Here is a 21,515-nt window from a genome sequence, read left to right as displayed (position 1 = left end):
TATAATTAAATAATTTCTAAATGGCTTAACACCTATCATCCTGAACATCTCTGTATTATGCTGTTGTACGATACAGGCCCAGCACATAGCAGATCCTCCATCATGCACACCGAACGAACACACACTGAGTGTCTGCATCTGTTTCTGTGTTCTCTCTTCGTGGGCCATTTCTCACCATGCCACCGACTGGGCCAGCCTCTTAACATCGCCGGTTCCTTTTAGCTTTTCTGCTTTTACTCTGCCTGAGGCTGGGAAATCAGCTAGCAAATCTCAGTAAATGTCTATCCATCAGCTCAGCCTTATTTACTGAACTACTCCTACTCTGTATAAAGTCCTTTAATAGAACTGTGAGGCTATAAACGTGACTCTGATTCCGACCCTGTACTCCAGGACGTGCAGTGGGCACCAGTCAGTCATGTAGACCACAAACAGTATCCTGGGAGAGACACGAGCGGTTCAGACGCTGCAGAGAGTCCTTCTGGGCAGGGAAGGTGAAAGGCCGAGTGAGGCTCCCAGCAGAAGGCTCCAGCCAAGAGCGTCTCAGCCAGCCCCCTGCCCAGAAGCCTTCTAGGGCTGACACCCCAGAGGGTGGACGCTGCTGACACCTGTCTCAAGAAAAGTGAGTTCTTCCTGTACTCAGTGTGCGTAGAATTTCACAGCTTTTCAAAGTGCTGCAGTCATGCTGTGACTCTTTCGCTTTGGAAATGCTAGATTGCTCAGCCTTCTCTGAAAGGGAAAAGCTGCCTTCTAAGACTCTAAACGACATTTAAGAGGAAATGGGGTGATGTTATCGACACACGAGAACAAAAAAAGATGCCAGTGGGAAAGGCAGAGAACACTAGGACCTTGAACAAGTCACTACCTCCTCTGGGCCTCAGTTTTCCCATCTGTCAAATGAGGAGCTGGAAAATCTCTAAGATTCCTCCATGAGTAATATTCCACAGTTGTAGGAACAAACTACAGAGGGCCCTCGGGTTACAAAACAGTTCCATTCCCACGACAGTGATGTAACCCGAATTTTGGTGTAAGTCAAAACACACCCTAGCCTAACACAAATAGAACACTTGTGCTTTTAACAGCACAAAATGGCGTAGGTAAGCGTGCTGGGGATGCCAGCTCCCTCACTCAGACCCTGCGTTACTGTGTATTCTTCCGCTGGGCACAACCAAATCAGTTCGCCCACACAGTCCATAAGTAGGATATTAATGGCATAAACCGAAACATCCACGTCTCAATTTTTTAAAGTTTTTATGGGAGTGAGCATCGTAAACTCGAGACTGTCATGACCCGAGGACCCCCATCTGCCAAAATACTGCGCCATCGCTTCTTCCGTCCATTTGGTACCTTCGTGTTTTCTTTTCTACTTCCAAAATGGCTTGAAAATAACTTCATCTCACTTTAAAATTCATCTCATGAAACCATGAAATAATACCCCAAAATAAGGATTTGAAAAGAATCAGTAACTGGAAATGCTGGAAAACCTTTGAGTTATCTGGTTGAGGGAAAACACTGAGTTTAATCACTGGGTTACACAACGTGTTCGTTAACTAGTTGAGGTACTTAGTTCAAATACTGAAAGAGATATAGCAAAATTAATACTTTCTATAAAAACAGAGCTATTATTTTTCATTGTACAAATTAACGTTGCGTGTAACTCTCACCACCGTGAATTGATGATACACATGGCTACAAAAGCTCCGTAGTAAGGAGGATGCAAACAGCACTTGCTGTTCTTGGTTCTCTGCTTTGTTTCTTCTCCTCCTTCTGATGAAATGGCCCCTTTCAGAAAGTCGTCCTTGATAATCCCATCTACAGTAATATCCTGGATCCCCATTGTGCTTTTTCTCAGTTTTCTATTTCCTTCTTAGCACTTACCACAACTTGTCATTGCTCTAATCATTTATTTGCTTACACGTATACTGTTCTTCACTAAATATAAACTCTGGGAGGTCAGAAATCAGGTCGTCTTATGCGAACAAGTGTTTCAAAGTAGTTGTAGAAGTCAAGATAGTCTACTTTCAAACTGGATGTTCTTAATAATCTAAAAATAAAAAATGATAAAAGGGGTTCCTGAAGGTCTGGTTATTTGCTGGTCTTTCCTTTCTCAGGTAAACAGAAAACAGAGCATTATGAATCTGCAGAAGAGTCAAGTACCAATGCCATATGCAACCAGACACAGTGACAACAGTCCTCTGTGTCACTGCAGAATATGTATGAATGAATCTGTCATTCAAGAGGCTGGACGGGTTCATACTTTAACCCTTGCACTGTTGGTTATGCTCTTTTTACCAGAGGAAGCAATGTTAAAGATGCTCTTTTAAAAAGCTCAAGCAATTTTTTTTTTAGTTTAATCATTTAAAAATCTCATTAATTTCTAAAACTGGGAAATAATACATTAAAATGCATTACATGAGCATAAGTCAGCGTAAATTATGTCCTTATTATACAGTAAGCCTTCTACCAAAACTTCTCTACGGCTAAAAAATAAAAAGAATAATGCTGAAGGAGATTTGACTGCTAAATTTAATTCATTTTCCAACTTATCCTCTAGTGAAAAAGCATTGAGTGAAAAAGTATTTGGAAGCAGTGTTCTTATCACAAAAATTCATTTTGTGAGACCACAACCCAAGATCAACCTCGCCTGGAGACAAACCTTCAGAATGCACTCAAACCTGTGGTATGACTCCAACAAAACATCTATAATCAAATGAGAGAGGAAATTCAAAAAAGAAATTCCATATCAATTAAGTAGACATATTTTGTTACTAAATCTTTTCCCACAGCTAATAGGGTCAAATATTTGAGGACTAGAGAAAATCCAACCCCAAATTTTACTAAAATATGACATTAGCTTCCTGGAATTAAAGCCATTTTCAGTGTTGTTACAATAAATGCAGAACAACCAATTATTTTGAAAGAATGACCCTGCCATTGTCAAAGGGTTAAAAAAGGGACATTGTCTCTTTCAGTCTGATGACCAAATTCAAGATGTAGACTTCCCACTATATCTACACCAGTGGAAGGCGGTGTGATATACTGAACTTGAGCTCGGAAGATGTCCTACATTTAAATCCCAGCTCTGCCACTTAGCAGCTGTGTGATTGTGGGCAAGTTACTTAATGGTTCATGCCTTCGTTTTCTCATGTTTAAACCGGAACCAGAAGAGCACTCATTACATCAGATTGTTTGGAAGAATTATGCAAAAATGACATTCACAGTAAGTTACATAGCAAATATCTGCAAGTGAGCACACTATTACTGCTCAGCAAGGTCAGGGCACTTACAGCGTATCGCCGGTACCAGGCAGCAATCACAACCTGGCTTCTCCTCATCAGCAGGAAGTGTGTGCGGCATTTCCACCCCCGGTAAATCTTCTGAATAAGAGTGGCCAGGTCCTCGAGCCTTTGCTTCCTCAGGTCTTCTAATTTGAATAGCTAATAAGAAATGATAGATGGGTTTATCAAAAACTCTCCACCAAATCTTCATGGCATACAAGAAAGATATTCTCGGGAGTTTAAGATATCATGTTGTTGTAACGACATTGAGAAAAAATATAAATAACTGTCTTAATTATAGAGAATACGGATAATTGCCCTGGCAAAAATTATTTTGCTGAATTCATACAAAATCCACAATTTAGATTCTGGCAATTCAGCGTTTATGACAAATCAGAGAAAGGCCAAACTCAGCTTAGGTTTACCTTCAGGCGGGCAATGATGATGCAATTATCAGTGAAGAAAGAAGCTGGCAGAGTTTCTCTTAACCAACTTAATTAAACACTTTCCAAATTCCCTAAATTTCCAAATTACCAGATCAGCTGCTTACTAATTATACCTCACTGTATTTTATTTAGATAAAAAGACTCCCTTGGAGTTCTACTAAGTGGAATTATAAGTGTTCTTTTTAACTTTTAAAACATTTTCATTTGAGAGCCTCCATGCACTTCTAATACAATAGGATAGTCTTTCCTTAAATTATGGTATAATTCAGATATTTCAAATACAGACTGAATTTGCCTCAAATTCCGATGAATTACTGAGGTTTTGTTGTATAAACAGCTTATGATTTCCTTCTTATACAACCCACTAGATCAAAGACTGACATTTCATAAAAAATACACATTGTTCTACGACCCCTTACTTGCTCGTCCTCTTGGACATTTGCAGGTAAATACAAGAATACAGCATTCTTGGTAGCATCTCAGGTTATGTTCTAAAGTTAAACATCCTTTAAGAACTTGCCTATATGATTGTAATACAAGTTCAGGTGTAAAGGTTTTGATTACATACTGTTCTTGGGTTTCGAATGAATATCTTTGATCTACCAAAGGAATATTCTTCCACGGGAATCTCTAATTCATTAAACAGAACCTCCACACCGGCCCTATAAAAATCAATAAAAACAATGAGTTTTCCGAGTTACAAAAATAGCTTATCTTATCTTAAATCACAACATTTGATTTTCAGCAGTAAAAAAAATGTTTCATTTGCAAGTATAATTGTTCTTTCAGTAAGCATCCTTCTATCAAATAATTAAGACTAAACTCCACCAATTAAACCAAATCCAGTAAATGCTAAAAAAGTAAATTTGGGTTCAGATCTACACAGTCTAAGGAATTGTGTTATTAAAGCCTATTTCCTTGCCTGACTGGGTGGTGGCGCAATGGATAGAGCATCAGACTGGGATGCTGAAAACCCAGGTTCGAGACCCTGAGGTCGCCAGCTTGAGCACAGGTTCATCTGGTTTGAGCAAAAAGCTCACCAGCTTGAGCCCAAGCTCGCTGGCTCAAGCAAGGGGTTACTTGGTCTGCTGAAGGCCCGCGGTCAAGGCACATATGAGAAAGCAATCAATTAACAACTAAGGTGTTGCAACACGCAACGAAAAACTGATGATTGATGCTTATCTCTCCGTTCCTGTCTGTCTGTCCCTGTCTATCCCTCTCTGACTCTCTCTCTGTAAAAAAAAAATTAAAATAAAAATAAAAAAAAGCTGATTTCCAATACTTATATCAAATATTCCCATAACTATATATGTACCAACAAGTGCCAAGAGGGAGTGTAAGAAACTCAGATCTATTTTAAACTCACTCAGTTACTTCTTAGAAACATTTTAAGCATAGCTTCCATCCATCAGGGTGTAGACACAGCCCAAGATGGAGTGCTACGGGCCACACTGATGGGGTCCAATGGGACAGGGCCCTTAGCAGGAGCAAGGCCTGAGCTTGGCTCTGACCTTTCTATCCTGGACCTTGGTTTCAACAGCAATCTTTAAAACTGAACTTCACCCCACCAGCCCGTGGGTCACATGCCAGGCAGGGCTCACATACTTGTTCTGTGTACTATGATACACATCAACCACAATATCCTGGAAATGAGTAGCAAGAACTGAAACGGTACCACGATCCCACATTATCTGGGTATTAAATTATACACCGGAGATCACACCATAGGTCTGCAGTCTATCTTCTTGTAACACAGGGTATCTAATACTGTTGATGTTCCGGTGAAAGGCCAGGTCCAGTGAAAATGTAAAGGTAACACCAGTATAATGAAGGGACAACCCTCAGGTTTCTGCCTAGGCCTGGAACACAGGCGTGGTGGCCTTCCTGTAGCAGTTGGAGAGATCCTACAGCTCACAGAAAGGGGGCAACTTCTCTGACTATAAAAGCAGAACAAAGTCACGACACAGGCAAGGCCTGATTCTCTCTGGCAGCAACCCACCCACCAGCACCCACGTTTTCACTGCCTGTGGAGAGCTACAAGGGCCGCTCCACGGAATGGGCCTGCAATGGTCCACCTCTCTATCTGGAATTGGATGCGTGACTGTAATTCAGGGCAGATGAGCTGAAAGCCATATGGCCCCAGGTTCTACCATATTCTCCAATTCAGCTTTATTAGCAATAACACTGACCCCTACCTGCTCTTGTATCTACATCTCAATAGGTATAGTCCTGGGTAAAAAGTGGGACCCTCGCCCCCAACTCTCTCTGAGTTCCCCTGGTGGGGGGGGAGGCTGAGAGAAAGGCAAAAAGCTGAGAGTAGTGATCCAACATGCCTCCCGAACTGTACCCTTCTGTGATTCTGCACAAATAAACTTCAATTATAAATCCCTCCTAACTTACCACAGCATATTTTAAAAATTCTATTGACACACAAGTTTCAAATGTGGATTTGATAAGTCCCTGTTTTGACCTTAAAGAAAGGCAAGACTTCTGTAAGTAATTACAAATTAGCACAAAATGGTATCGTGATGGAAGAGGGGGCAAAAAAGAGATTTCATCCAACTTCTCATAGAAAAAAAATTTTTTTTTGTATTTTTCTGAAGTTGGAAATGGGCAGGCAGTCAGACAGACTCCCGCATGCGCCGGACCGGGATCCACCCGGCACACCCACCAGGGGCGACGCTCTGCCCAGTGGGGCGTCGCTCTGTTGCAACCAGAGCCATTCTAGCGCCTGAGGCAGAGGCGACAGAGCCATCCTCAGTGCCTAGGCCAACTTTGCTCCAATGGAGCCTTGGTTGCAGGAGGAGAAGAGAGAGACAGAGAGGAAGGAGAGGGGGAGGGGTGGAGAAGCAGATGGGTGCTTCTCCTGTGTGCCCTGGCTGGGAATCGAACCCGGAACTCCTGAACGCCAGGCCGACGCTCTACCACTGAGCCAACCGGCCAGGGCTAGAAAAAATTTTTGAGCATGTAAAGAAACATGTTATTTGTATGCTTAAAAACATCTTTATTAAATATGATCAATGAATGTCTTACCTTGCTGGCCCCTTCCAATGAGGCCATGTTTGTTTACAAAGCATTTTGTATCTTTCTAGGCAAGGTTCATAGGCCTGCCTGAAGGCGTAGCCTGCCCTCCTCACTCGGACATTCTCCAAAAGACCCAGGTACCTGATCTGATGACAGACTAGAGCCTCGTTGAAGATATGAGCTGCTTTTTTATCATTCGGTTTGATACACCTGAGAGATAACAAAGATTTTACATTTTAAACTCTGTCTCTTACGGATATCAACTGTCCCATGTCTTACAAAGTGTCGTGCATAATTATTTCATGGTGAGATAATTATTTATTATTTCTGGGAAACCTAGTCATTTCTTTTGAAATGATTTCAAATCATTTTACAAAAGCCTAAACATTATGATACTGCACACAGCAATAAAAAAAGAAACTCTCATACCTACAATAACCTGGATGAGTACCACTGACCTTTTGCTGAGTGAAAAAAGTCTGACATAAATGAGTACATATTTGATGATTCCACTAATATGAAGGCCAAGCAAAACTATATGATGTTCAGGCAAAAATAATGTATGGTTAGAAATGAGTACTGCTGTTACCTGTGAGGAGGATTAAGAGTGGAGATGGAGAGGGGACGGGTGCAAGGGAACCTTCTAAGGATAATGGAAACGTTTTATATCTCGGTCTGAATAGGTTATACAGGTGTATGCATATGTAAAATTTCAAAAAGCTATACAACGAAAATTCATGTACTTTACCATAGCTTATGTATGCATAATTCCTCAATGAAAAGATTGAAAACACTGTTGTCTCTATATTCCTTTATTTCATTCCTTTTTAACAGGGGACTTTGCTGCCAAGCGAAGACTACATTTCTTAGCCTACTTTGTAAGTAGGGGTAGCCACCAAAATTCTAGCCACTAGGATCCGAGTGGAAGTAATGTATGCCACTTCTGGGTGTTCCCTTAACAGGAAGGGCTTGTTCTCCCCTTGTTCCTCTGCTAAGTGCTGGCTGGGAAAGTTGACATGGTGAAGAGCCATCTTGGACCAAGCAGGTAAGAAAGTGCTCAGCCACGAACAGAAGCGGCAGCTCTAAAAGCCCTGGAGTCCTTACACTTAGAAACTATGCAGGAAATAAATGTCCATCTTGTTTAAACCACTGTTGCTTCTGGATCTTGTTGCAGCAATCTCAGTCTTCTCACTAATACACTGACAACATTTATGGTTTAATCAAATAAACTCCACAAACATATGTAACATGTGGAAAATTAAATCTTGCCTGGTTTGGCCTTGCTGGTTTCTATGCTTTTTCTTCTACATTTATAAAAATAATTCCCACTCTTTGTCTTAAGGAGAAATGAACAGATTAATAGACAAGACTAGTGAGTTTGGACCTATACTCTCACACATACACTATCCTCAAAGAAATGAATAAAAAAAAATAGAGATTTTGTTTTCCTTAAAAATACAAAGTGCCAGAGCAACAGGATATTTCTATGGAAAAATACAGACCTCAATAGTGAATCAGAAACAATAAAGATTCTAGAAAAAATATAATATATTTACAACCTTGGAATTTATTAATGAAGACTTTTTAGAGATACATTAAAATCATTTAAAAAGAAAGGAGAATGAAGGAACTTTCTGTGGTAACAAAATCTTCTGTCTTGACCTGGGCGACAGTTACTAAAGTGTATACAATGGTAAATAAATAATCAAGCCATTAACCTACGATCTGTGCATATCACTTCGTGTAAATTATACATAAATAAAATATAATTCTAAAAGTAATGTGAAAAAAATGACATCCACTCAATTGAGGAAATCAGAAAAGAAAGTGATTGCAACAAGTTTCCTGGTTATCTTTTTTTGAAACTACGATTTTACCTAACATGTTCTAACTTGATTACAATCAAGCCAGAGGATTTTTGCCTATTTATATTTGTTACCAATGTAATATTAGATAAACAAGCCAAACACAAAAATGTTCTTCACTCTAGTTTCCTCGTAACTGAATTTTCAAAGACATCTATTGAAGACATGTGTGGGTGTGCATGTGCTATATGAAATATGACCCATTAGACACACACCTTCTATTATCTAGTTCACCAAATACACAGACAGCAAACTCTACTCCTACTTGGTATTTAGTAAACTTGAAACCTAAGATGCCCTAGAAGCAGAAAAAAGAGACCAGATGCTTTTTAAGAGTTATTTCTATTGTGCTGAAAAAATTCCGACGGTTTCAGAAATCATTACTTCCTCCGTCCTGTAACTCTCACATATCTCCTAACCCGTGTTACACTCAAGCCCCACTTGCTTCAATGCTCTAAGTTACTACTTTAAAAAATCTGAAATGAATCCAACAAAAGTTTTAAGCAAAACCCTTAGCATAAACATTTTGCTTATCATTAAAAAAGAGATACAGAAAGTTGAGAACCCCACGTGCCAATAGCCCAATTTCAGTATGGATCTATTCCTGTCTCCCACCACACTTTTAAAAACTCCTTATTTGGGGGGAATAAGGGGCACTGGAGTATTTTTTAAGCAAACGTAAGATATTGTATGATTTGATCTGTATGTACGTCAGTTATCCTCTGTTTGGGGTACACTCAGATGTAAGCGAGCAGGAAAATGATCGCCCTTGAAAGGGTCTTCACATTTGAACAGTCAGGAACCTTGCTGTGCCAGAAATACCTAATGTAGTTCGGATTCTTGGTCTGCAGGTTTTTCATCAGAGTGGCCACGGATGCTTTGAACTGTGAGCCGGCCGTCGGAGGCCTTTTCAGGTTGATCTTGGCAGGGTTCCCTTCGGGGAACAAGGACTTGATGAGGGTGTGGCCAGCCTTCCACATGGCTTGGGACAGGTCTCGGTAGAGAAGATCATTGTTTTTGTCAACAAACCCTTCCACTTGGTACAGCACCTAGGAGCAACAAGAGACTCAACAACTGACATACTGCATGCAAGGACATCACACAACTGTGATAAATACTCCATGACTATCTAGACTGCAGTCTCTTCCTCTCCCATTAAATCCCACTCTACTACTGAATTAGCCTCCAAGTTTAGATTCCAACAGTCTAAATCACAGAAGAGTTCGAGATAAATTCTATTATCATTCAGGATCTGCAAGAATCAACTACAAAAATGTTAACATAACATTTTCAAAAAAAATTTTTTCTTCGGTGTCTGAGCAAATTTTTGAGGTTTTAGTTTTATTTTTTCTTAGTTCACATGTGCCAATTCTAGTCTGCTTAAAAGCAGGTGAGAGTTAATAGAGATAATACTAAATTTTCAAAGATATCCCAAGCCAGCAAAACTGACCAGAAAAGTACCTTTTAATAACATAGGCTAATGAAAAAAATAAAGTACCAAGTTATAACATTTTGAAATTAAATGTAATTCAGAGACTACATACTTTATTTATACTAAATATATATATATATTAGGGATTTTTCCCTTTGAAGTTTGCAACCTTATTTATAAACAAAAGAGGTATTAACTGCAATCAATAATTTTTTAGGATTCTAAAAATTAACCTAATGTCAAAAATGGTTTTTGTTTTTGTTTTCACAGAGACAGAGAGTCAGAGAGAGGGATAGATAGGGACGGACAGACAGGAACGGAGAGATGAGAAGCATCAATCATTAGTTTTTTGTTGCGTGTTGCAACACCTTAGTTGTTCATTGATTGGTTTCTCATATGTGTCTTGACGGCGGGCCTTCAGCAGACTGAGTAACCCCTTGCTCAAGCTCAGCGACCTTGGACTGAAGCCGGTGAGCTTTTGCTCAAACCAGATGAGCCCGTGCTCAAGCTGGCAACCTCGGGGTCTCGAACCTGGGTCTTCCACATCCCAGTCCAACGCTCTATCCACTGCACCACCGCCTGGTCAGGCTGTCAAAACTGTTTTTAATATTATCTTTATATATATGAGTAACATAAAAGTAACTACCTCAAATGTTAAGAAAATGTCTAAGTGTTCTTTTTTAAAAGTAGATATTTTCTGCACTCATTTAAAAAATCTAAGTCTAAAAATTTTTTTTACTAAATGGTTTGTATTTTAAAACCTTATTATAACTTTTTAGCCTGACCAGGTGGTGACGCAGTGGATAAAGCATCGGAATGGGACACAGAAGACCCAGGTTCGAATTCCTGAGGTCGCCAGCTTGGACATTGGCTCACCAGCTTGAGCACAGAGGCACTGGCTTCAGCATGGGATTATAGACATGACCCTATGATCACTGGCTTGAGCATGAGATCATAGACATGACTCTATGGTCGCTGGCTTGAGCATGGGATTATAGACATGACCCTATGGTCACTGGCTTGAGCGTGGGATCATAGACATGACCCCATGGTCGCTAGCTTGAGCCCAAAGGTCGCTGGCCTGAAGCCCAAGGTGGCTGGCTTGAGCCCAAGGTTGCTGGCTCGAGCAAGGGGTCACTCGCTGTGCTGTAGCCACCTGGACAAGGCACATATGAAAAAGCAATCAATGAACAACTAAGGTGCACAACGAAGAACTAATGCTTCTCATCATTCTCCTTTCCTGGCTGTCTGTCCCTAACTGTCCCTCTTTCTGTCTCTTGCTCTGTCCCTCTCACTCTCTCACTAAAAAACAAAAACAAAACAAAATAAAAAAAAAACCTAATTGTGAGTTTTTAGAGATTCTTAATGTTTACTGGCAAACCCCCTTTATCAGTGTTGCTGGATCTCTTTTTATACTATATCTCAGAGCCTGAAAATAAATCGATTTTTAAAATATGTTCAACCTCTTTCATTTAGTTCACTGGCTTTCCTTTCAGCTATGAGCACTAACAAACTTTTGCTCAACATGGTTCAGATTCTATTTCTATTGAACATTTACTGATTCTACCATTAAAATTTTTTTTCAATTACAGTTGGCATCCAATAGTCTATGAATTTCAGGCGTTCAGCATAGTGGTTACACAACTACATAACTTGGGAATGGATCCCTCAACAAGTCTATTATTATCTGTCTGACACCATACATATTTGTTCCAATATTACTGACTCTATGCCCTGGGTTCCACCATTGGAGCAGCTCCATTTACCCTCCCGGGTGGGCAGCGGTCAGAGTGCCATCCACGTCTGAGGCACCGTCTCCTGGAGGGAATACCTGCAGGCCCGCCCGGGCCCCTGCCGCACCCGGGTACCTTGCCAGCGTAGTGCTGAATCCGGAAGCAGCTGTGAGGCAGGGACGTGTCGTTGAGAAACCGCGAGCACTTGCTCATCCTGCTCTCGAAGTGCTGGTGGGTGGCGCAGACTTGGTTCAGCTTCTCCAAGAAGGTCTCGTCGGTCACCGTGCCAGGCCGCAGGCACTCCTCGTCCAGCATGGCCAGGATTCCATTCGTGTTCTGGGGCAAAGGAAATAAAAAGGTTTCCTTCCTTCCTCACTGGATTGTTTTAACAATTATCCCTAATTACACCATCAAAACACAATCAAGTTAGCCACAAGAAAATTCCGTTCTCTTACAACAAAGAGCAGAGAAACAAAAGAAATAAGGAGAAGCCACAGAAGTCTGCCCTCTTCCCAAGTGCCCCAGGTGCGTGTGGGGGGTGAGGGGCGGGGAGGGGGACACTATGCTGGACTCACCGTGCCCCCACACTGCCCCCCACACAGAACAGCCACAGGAGTCACCTTAGCCACCACAGCCGGCTAATGATTAAAATTCGGATTGCTAGAAAAAGGCAAGTTGGACCGCAAAGAGTCAAAAACAAAAAGTCAGAAACTAATGTGACAATACAGTCTGTAGAACATGTGGTCGTAAAACCAAAGCATCGTCTTCTAAGGCCATTATTTGATTCATAGTTTCAGAAGGAAATTAGTGTCAGATGTTTCCAAACTGTCCATGTGTTGAAAACAAAGTTTATTTTCTAGGAAAAAAAAAATGTGACTTTTGGATGCTGCTTTTAACGGTCAATGCAATCAAGCTGTGTTTCCAGAATATCTGTTTAGAATAAAATTCTGCTTCCACATAAATTTCGAAATGGATGTTAAACACGAGTGCGCATTTGTTGTGTATCAGACCCATGATCGTATGTATCCCAGAGCAGTCAGCCCCATTAAACTGAATCAAACATCAGGACTCTTCTCCTTTGCTAAATAAAAACTGCTGTTCCTTCAAACGCCAAATGGGTCCCTATGTTTCCATTCCAGGAGGACCATCCACTCCGCTCATCATCAACCTCACCCACTTCCAGCAGGGGAAATCCCCATTCCTCCCCCCCTTCTCCTCACAAGGCTGTAACATCCTCTCACCAGCATTTATTCATTTCACACAAACCCAGGGGAAGTGTGGACTTTCAGGAATCGAGTGTGTTCCTTACAGCTCCAGAATAAACATTATTGTTAGGTAACGCTGGAAGGAAACGTTTCCTTTAAGTATTCAGGCTCCTACGTGAACTCATAGGAGTTTCTTCCATCACATACGTAAGGGGAATTTTGGCTGAGGAAACCTGGTTGATTAAGTGTATTATCACTGTTCTCTTTTTTCTTCTTAAAGAGAGATAATTAAGTGTAACGTTACATTAATGAAGGAAAATGTGCTATCGTGACTTCTAAAAGTTAAGGTTCAAATTATGATACATTGGTCACAAAATTTAGCAGGAAAATATTTCAGAAAAATCAACTGATTTTCTGGATTTTAGACTGGAGTTTTGAATTGCTTAAGAGGAATATCAGTTTTCCCTTTCCAATAATACTGTTCAAATTTTTCAAAACAAAGGTTACTTGTTAATTGAAAACTACTAATACTTTGGAATATCGTTCTTACTGTTCAATTTAATCAAAGATGCATCTTTCAGCAACCACTGAGAGAAAAAAAAAATACTGGTTAATTATATATTCCAAAAGGACCTATTAAGGATGACTAGAAAGTGATTTGCTAGACATTTACTGCCTGTACCTACACATTCCTGAAACACAGCACCGACCAACTGCTGACAGTAAAAGACTATAGGACAGCCTGACCAGGCAGTGGCGCAGTGGATAAAGTGTAGGACTGGGATGCAGAGGACCCAGGTTCGAGACTCCGAGGTCGCCAGCTTGAGTGCGGGCTCATCTGGTTTGAGCAAAAGCCCACCAGCTTGAACCCAAGGTCATTGGCTCCAGCAAGGGGCTACTCGGTCTGCTGAAGGCCCGCCCGTGGTCAAGGCACATGAGAAAGCAATCAATGAACAACTAAGGTGTTGCAACGCGCAATGAAAAACTAATGATTGATGCTTCTCATCTCTCTCCATTCCTGTCTGTCTGTCCCTGTCTATCCCTCTCTCTGACTCACTCTCTGTCTCTGTTAAAAAAAAAAAAAAAAAAAAAAGACTATAGGACAATCAAGTTGTCACTGTTACAAATTTGTTATCAAGGCCAGGATGTTAGTAATCCTAAGCAAAAAACAAGAGTTTCCATGTTTTCACAAACAAATCAGTTTTCTTGCAATCAATTCATTTCAAATAAACTACAGAATATGATATAAAAACAAAAATCCTGGATTGAGAAAACTTGCTAAAAATTATCCAATAATTTTTCACATTACAAGCTTTTCCGATACATACACACTTATCTGGGTCACGTGAAAAATCCCATGGCCCGGGGCCACCTGCAAAGTCTCACACGCAACATCCCCTGCATCATTCTCTGAACCAATGCTGGGTCTATTCCTGAACCACTGTGGGGTCCTATGTAAATCAGCTCCTAAGGTGCTCCCTTTATCCTTAAATAGCATGTTTTTAAAAAAATTTCTTGAATAAAAAATTTCCAGCCTTCTTGAAACATAATTGACATACAATGTTAATTTTAAGGTGTACATTTGTTGACTTGACACACATATATTGCAAAATGATGACCAATATAGCCATAGCAGCTAGCTAACATCTCTATCACTTAAAAAAAAAAAAGACTTTCTTTCTTGTGAAAACATTTACGACATACTCTCTTAACTTTCAAGTACATAACAGAGTAGTGTTAACTATAGTCACCATGCTGTACATTACATCCTCAAAACTTAATCCTTTTACAACTATAAGTATATGCCCTTTGACCTACATTCCCTATTTCCACCCTAGACCCTGGCAACCATTGCTGTACCCTGTTACTATGAGTTTGGATGTTTTTAGATTCCAGATGTTAGTGATATACAGTATGTGTCTTTCTCTGTCTGGCTTATCTCACTTAGCATAATGTCCTCAAGGTCTCTCCATGTTGTTCTGAACGGCAGGATTTCCTTCTTTCTCACGGCTAAATTATATTCATATATTTATATCACATCTTCTTTAACCACTCACCCACAGATGAATACTTAAGACTGTTTCCATATCTTGGCTACTGTGAATAATGCTGAAATGAACATGAGACTGCAGATAGCTCTTCAAGATCCTGATGCCATTTTCTCTGGATATATCCCCAGAGTGGAATTGCTGGATCTTATGATTACTCTTATTTTAATTTTTTGAGGAAACTCCATAGTGTTTTCCATAGCAGCTGCACCTATTTACATTCCCACAAAGAGTGCACAAGAGTGCAAAAAGGGATTTCTCCTGTCCTTGCTGTAAGTTATCTTTTTGTAAAAGGTGAAACATTTATATGACTGAAGAGAAATGAGAGTATGAAAATTATTATTATTATTATTATTTGGTATTTTTTCTGAAATGAGAAGCGGGGAGGCAGAGAGACAGACTCTAGTATGTGCCTGACAGGGATCTACTCGACAAGCCCACTAGGGGGTGATGTTCTGCCCATCTGGGGCATTGCTCCATTGCAACCGGAGCCATTCTAACGCCTGAGGCAGAGGCCATGGAGCCATCCTCAGCGTCTGGGCCAAGTCTGCTCCAAAGGAGCTTTGGCTGCAGGAGGGGAAGAGAGAGATAAAGAGAAGGGAGAGGGGAAGGGTGGAGAAGCAGATGGCCGCTTCTCCTGTGTGCCCTAACTGGGAATCGAATTTAGGACTTCCACACACCAGGCCAATGCTCTACTGCTGAGCTAACCGGTCAGGGCCTCAAAATTATCTTTCTGATAACAACCATTGAATAGTATGTCAAGAAGTCGTTCACATTTTAGAAATGCAATGGCTATTTTGACTAGGCAAAAATCTTTATGGCTGCTCCGAGCTTCCTGTAACCAGGGTTCACATTCCCAGGAGCCGTGACTAGCCCTGGGCACCCAACACACGAGAAAGGCTGGTATATCTAAGGGCATGACATGCGCGCAATCATGACGTGAGCATCATGAATGGACTCTGTAATATGGAAATGGAATGAGCGTGTGGGAGCCAGGCTAAGTATCAAAATATCCAGCTGCCTAATGTATATGTTCAAGAACTGTGTATGATCCTTTAGGGCTATAATAAAGTTTCCAGAACTCTGCAGTTCCCTGAAAGAAAGTGTTAAAATAGTGAAAATACTAAAACTTAAAACTGAAGGCAGTGAGATCATTTGTCAGTAGTGAATTGTATTACCAAGAACTCCTGTAGAAAACTGTACCTAATACTCACATTTTCTATTAGGTCACAAATGATAGCATTATTGAAGTAGTCAATGTGAGTCCATTCTATGTCCTGAAAAACAAAACAGAATAAACTCAAATTCCACATAATGATGCTTACAACTCTACCAGCCGTAAAATAGCCTTTGCCCATCTTATTGTACTTCACTTCCTCTCTGAAAATCTCCTTTATAAAGTCAGTGCTGCCAATGTCATCTTCCAGTCCCCAGAACGGTCTAAGTGCAGCAGTCCATCGCTGACACGGTCTGACGGAAACGAATGCTCTTGACCTGTGCTGAGACTGCCTCCCATTCCACTCTCTATCTGTGGCCATTTCCCATGCACTTCACTGGCCCTGAGCCAAACATTTACTCAACAGGCCCTTGGGTCAATATTACTTTGTGTATATTTACAATGTTTATAAGGAAATAAGCCTGAACTTGATTCTAAGACTCTAAAACCTAGATTTTTCAGTTCTTAATTTGTAATCACAGGGAAAAAATTAATTTTAGAGTCAATCCCATGTTGTAGGGCAGTTAGTTAACTATTTCATTTGTAAATATTGTTCAGGTCTAAGAAAAAATATTTTCACCATAAGGAAAGACACCAGAACCTATCTTCCGGTTGTACTGCTAGCAACACAAAGCCAAATCCAGGCCAAATGAAATCATTCTGTATTTGCTTACATTCTGCCCATAAGTGTAAACATTTAATTTTCTTCTAAGAGAGGAAAAAAATTAATTTATACAGCAAGCTAGGGATCTTCCTATATACTCTTAGAAGTGTTTTAGACAATCTGTACAAATTGTTTTAAGTTACAGATCAAAGTTTGGACATTCTCATTATGATGAGAACACAGGAAGAGAATTAATCCGGCTTTTAGGATGTTTATGTTACCAAAGGTGTCAGACAAGTATAAAAGTTTCTAAAGCATAAAGATCATTCTAAAAGAAAAATAAAATATTTATAACTTAGCTTTCAAGTAAATGGGCTATTTTACTAAGTCACTAGGAATAACAATCACATTAGAAAAATCTATATTGAGAAACTAAAAGAAAAAAGGGGAGGATTTAGTGTCCTTAATGACTTTAAATTAAATGCCACTACAAAAATAAAGAATACATATAATATTACTAAAATATTAAGGCAAATAAATGAAAAACAAAAATTAAAATATAATAAAATAATTCCCTTTTATTTTTTTGAAGTAAGTAGGTTTATACATAAAGATTGATAATTTTAAAAACAAAAGGGTGGAAACCAAGTATGTTTTACCATTAAGGATAAAAGAACTTTGGAAACATTACTTGTTTTTAAATCACATTAAGTGAGATAGTTTATATGTAGCACTAGTAAAATATCATATAATCAGCACTCAACAAATGTTACCTATTTTTATTATAAATTTTTAGAAAATCAGTGCTTTTCAAGATTGAACAGCGTACTGACTTTCTTGGTCTATAGTTCTCTAAGTTTTCGCAAGTGCATCGAGTCATGTAACCACAAGCACAATCAGCCCCAAGTCCCTCGGGCTTACCCCTCTGCACTCACTCTCATGCCCTCATCCCTAGCAACCACTGGCCTGTCTTTATCACTTTACCTCTACAGCTTTACCTTTCCTAGAAAAAGATATACACAGAATCATACAATATGTAGCCGTTTGAGCCCGGCTTCTTTCACTCAGCATAACACACAAGATCCATTCACGTACTTCTGCATATCAGCTGTTTGTCCCTTTTTGTTGCTGTGTAGTATGCCCTTATGTGGATGTACTACAGCTGTTTGTCCATTCATTTCAGGTGTTTCCTAACACACTACCGTTTCACATCATTGTGTTAAAAGCAGTAAGACTTGAGTGGGTAAGCTGATATTTACCGAGTACCTACTATACGTCACACACTAGCCCAGAGCAGAAAGAGAATCCTAGTTGGCTTAGATGCCTTACCAAATGTTCAAAAGACACAATACAACTAAAGTTAGATACATCTGACGTTAGGGTCATGTTTATACAGTCTTCTGAATCCAAAATTTGTATTATGAGTATAAAAGGGACAGTTTAAAATCTAAATTTCAACATTACCTCCCGTATATACTCCTCCTGCTCTTCTTTAAGAGTAAGCTCAATGAAGATTTGTTGTAGTTTTTCATTACAATAATTAATAATGAATTGCTCAAAGCTGTTGTCCTGTATGGGAAAAAATGAACCATGCCATTAGCTCACCCATAACAGCGACATCTAACATCTCAATCCACGAGAAACGTCACACGCAGTCTCTCAAATTTAACTATGGCCCAGCACACAGCTCCTGGGACAGAGGTTTGTACAGCAAGGCACTCAAGAAATGATTCACGAGGTAACTGAATGAATGAAGTATACACAAGTTACGCAGTATTTGAAGGATGAAGATTTTTAGTCGACAAAAAAGCAACTTCATATATAATAAAAAATAAATAAATAAACAAAATTTCCCCTGAAGGTCCAGAAGAAAAAAACAAAACCAATTGACTTATAATTTCTATCACCCAAGTTTTCAATCTTGTTGTGACTGGAGTTCAAGAAAGTCATCCTGACCTGGCCTCTTATTCCCCCACCCAGGGTTAGTTCCCTCCTTCTGAAGCTTATATACCAACACTTTAAAAACTATCATATGAAATGTATACATGTGTGTATATATGTGTACAAATATATTGATTAGTTTCATCTTATCTGTCTCATTAGACTTACATTTCTAAGGGCAAAGGCTAACTATACGTCTCTTATTCACTAATGTATGCCCAGCACCTCACACCTAATAAGTACTCAATATGTATTTGATGAGTCAATGAATGAATGATATGCCTATAAAATGTCATTTTATCTCTTGGCAATCAGCACATCAAAATCATCTACCTAGTTAGAAACGATCTCTTCTCAGAAGGCTCACATATTTACTCTTCTTATGATTCTCAGTCGTTTCTCCTCTATACTAGAGCTATCTCCTATGAAATCTGATGGATGATCCATGCCCAAACCATTTCTGAACAATCCACAGGGCTTCATGTATTGCTGCACATACTGAGAGTACAAAATGCACAACTGTTGAATGAATACACTTCACCAAGAACCACACGGTCCAGGAAGAGGCAGAGCTGGTAATAAAACTAGTTGTTTCCTACTCTATCCCTCCTCTCTGCAGACAGAGAGAGAGACGGTGGCATGGGAAGCAAAGGATAAGCCTGACTCTTCCCCCCTAAGGTGGCCAGTCCTGGACTAGTGAGTGGGCTGTGAGGGCCTGCTCCTCACAGCAGAACTGCAGCTCACCCCTCCCTGTGAACACACAGAACTATTGTCCTTCAAATCTCTCCATGAACAATAAAAGCAAAGAAGTCATAGGGCTTTTTGAAACTTGACCTTCCCAAATCAACTGTGAACCTACCGAGGACAAAACAGCAGCTGACCACACTCTTTCCTAGAAGTTAGCTAAGGACTGCTAATCACCAGTGATGAACTAATAAACCCGAGGAAAGTTTTACTCTGAATCCTAAGTGACACATATACACTATCACTCACTGATCTTTTCATGTTAAATGTAGTCAAGGATAAAGCGTATTGGTTTTTTTTAAGTCCTACAGTTTGGAAAGGTCAGACATTTGTGTTCAATGATTTCAGCAAATATAGTCTTAGGCATGAAAGCATTCCCCAGTACTCATTTTCACTCAAAAAAAAAATTTAAAACCATGTGCTCCAATCCTCAGAAATGAACAATTTTGATTAGAAGCTGAAGTTGGTCTGGTAGAGATGTTTTATTATTACTATTATACAATGCTGCTACCACAAATGGGTTTAAATTAGCAGATTTTTTGGTTTTTATTTTAGAAAACAAATTCATGGAACATATCCTTCTAGTAATTTAATTTAATGTCTGTGCCCATGGAGCTATTTAAAAAATATATATATAAGCTAAATCTTCAAATGGCAACTAGCGAGAAGGGAGAGCAATTCAGTGTTTCAGACACATTACGTGGCTACGAACAGCCTGAGGTGCACTTCAAGGACAAGACTAGGAAATACACACAAGCAGGTTAGAAACAGAGGCAAAGCTACACAACTGCAACACCACTTAGAGAGCAAGTTAGAGCAAACTAAATTTCTCTTCCATTTTTTTTAAAATTCCTGTATGCATTCTACATTTCATATCCACAGAGTTCATCAATGGCCAATTTACTGCAAACTTCACACAGCTGGAGCAGCTATTAACACAGGAGCATGCAACAGACCGTCACGGCAAACAGTTCATACTTACTGCATTCTGGTGCAAAAAGGAACAGATTACACAAAATGCAGTCAGTTCTTAATTTGCAATAAACTTCTAAAAGTAAACACTTATTGATAGTTATTCACTGGTGCAAATTGACAGATTTAACCAACTCAGGCGGTATTTCTGATTGGCATAACACTTTAGATCAAGACACGCATCCAAAAACAATTCAAAAGACAGGACCACAATACCTACAGATGGCGTCTGAATTGTGGTTCTGCTAGGTGAGACCTCTTCAGGATAAAAACGGTTTGAATGAAATAATGACACACCAGGTGACTTGCTTGAAGTCCTAAGCCTTCTGAATCTAAAGCTTCTAATTCTAAATTACCAGGAAAAATAATATGTGTAGGACACATCCATCTGAAGAGTCGGGGACAGAGGCAGCTGGCAGGTCACGAAAAGACTGCAGAGGGTCAGCCAGGTCCAGAGCATCTCCACCCACCCACCACTGTGACCCAGCCCGTGCTACACATGCACGCCTCCCTTCCAGACACAAACCAGGAGATAGGGAGAGTGTTTCGGAGACAGCCGAAGAACAAAAACTTGACTCTGACCTTATCCTGTTGCTTAAAGAATAAAAACAAAAGTAGAATAATAGCACAATCGCCAAGGCAGACACCAGCGCACTCTTCCACAGAAATCTCTCCGCATCTGTTGCAAACACACCTCACAGACTTCAGAACATGTCATGAACCAACTGCCAGGACAATCATTATTGCTGAAAATAAAGGCAATCGTATTTCTTGTGATCTATGCTGAAGTTGTTGAGCCTGTCTAAATTTGGGGGGAAAGCAGGGCTTCACAAATCCTTAGAAAGAACTTGCAAAAAATCTCTTAGCTTGCAGAAAATTAGGGAACAGCCCAGGCAAACAGTTCATGTAGCTAAAACCTGCACAGGCCTAATTCAGTTCTTCACTTATACAAGCGTTCAATATCCCCAGGTGTTCCTTTATAAAATAGCTAAACTGGGCCTAGGAATCAT

General features: G+C 39.9%; 1 protein-coding gene across 6 annotated transcripts in view; it reads right to left on the bottom strand.

Annotated features, from left to right (window-relative positions):
* The window catches only part of MYO1B (myosin IB), a 338,630-nt gene that overhangs the window by 24,652 nt on the left and 292,463 nt on the right, over positions 1-21,515 (bottom strand). For all 6 annotated transcript variants that reach the window (XM_066346377.1, XM_066346373.1, XM_066346374.1 and 3 more), the window contains 7 exons: positions 18,313-18,417; positions 16,243-16,305; positions 11,911-12,111; positions 9,433-9,659; positions 6,755-6,955; positions 4,290-4,383; positions 3,285-3,434 (listed from right to left, as the gene is read on the bottom strand). In XM_066346377.1, coding sequence (XP_066202474.1) covers positions 3,285-3,434; positions 4,290-4,383; positions 6,755-6,955; positions 9,433-9,659; positions 11,911-12,111; positions 16,243-16,305; positions 18,313-18,417 — 1,041 coding nt within the window. The remainder of the gene's footprint in view (positions 1-3,284; positions 3,435-4,289; positions 4,384-6,754; positions 6,956-9,432; positions 9,660-11,910; positions 12,112-16,242; positions 16,306-18,312; positions 18,418-21,515) is intronic.

The sequence above is a fragment of the Saccopteryx leptura genome, chromosome 7 (assembly GCF_036850995.1).
Source record: "Saccopteryx leptura isolate mSacLep1 chromosome 7, mSacLep1_pri_phased_curated, whole genome shotgun sequence".
NCBI lineage: Eukaryota > Metazoa > Chordata > Mammalia > Chiroptera > Emballonuridae > Saccopteryx > Saccopteryx leptura.
The sequence above is the reverse complement of the archived record's forward strand: the minus strand, read 5'-3'. Positions and strand labels throughout refer to the sequence as shown.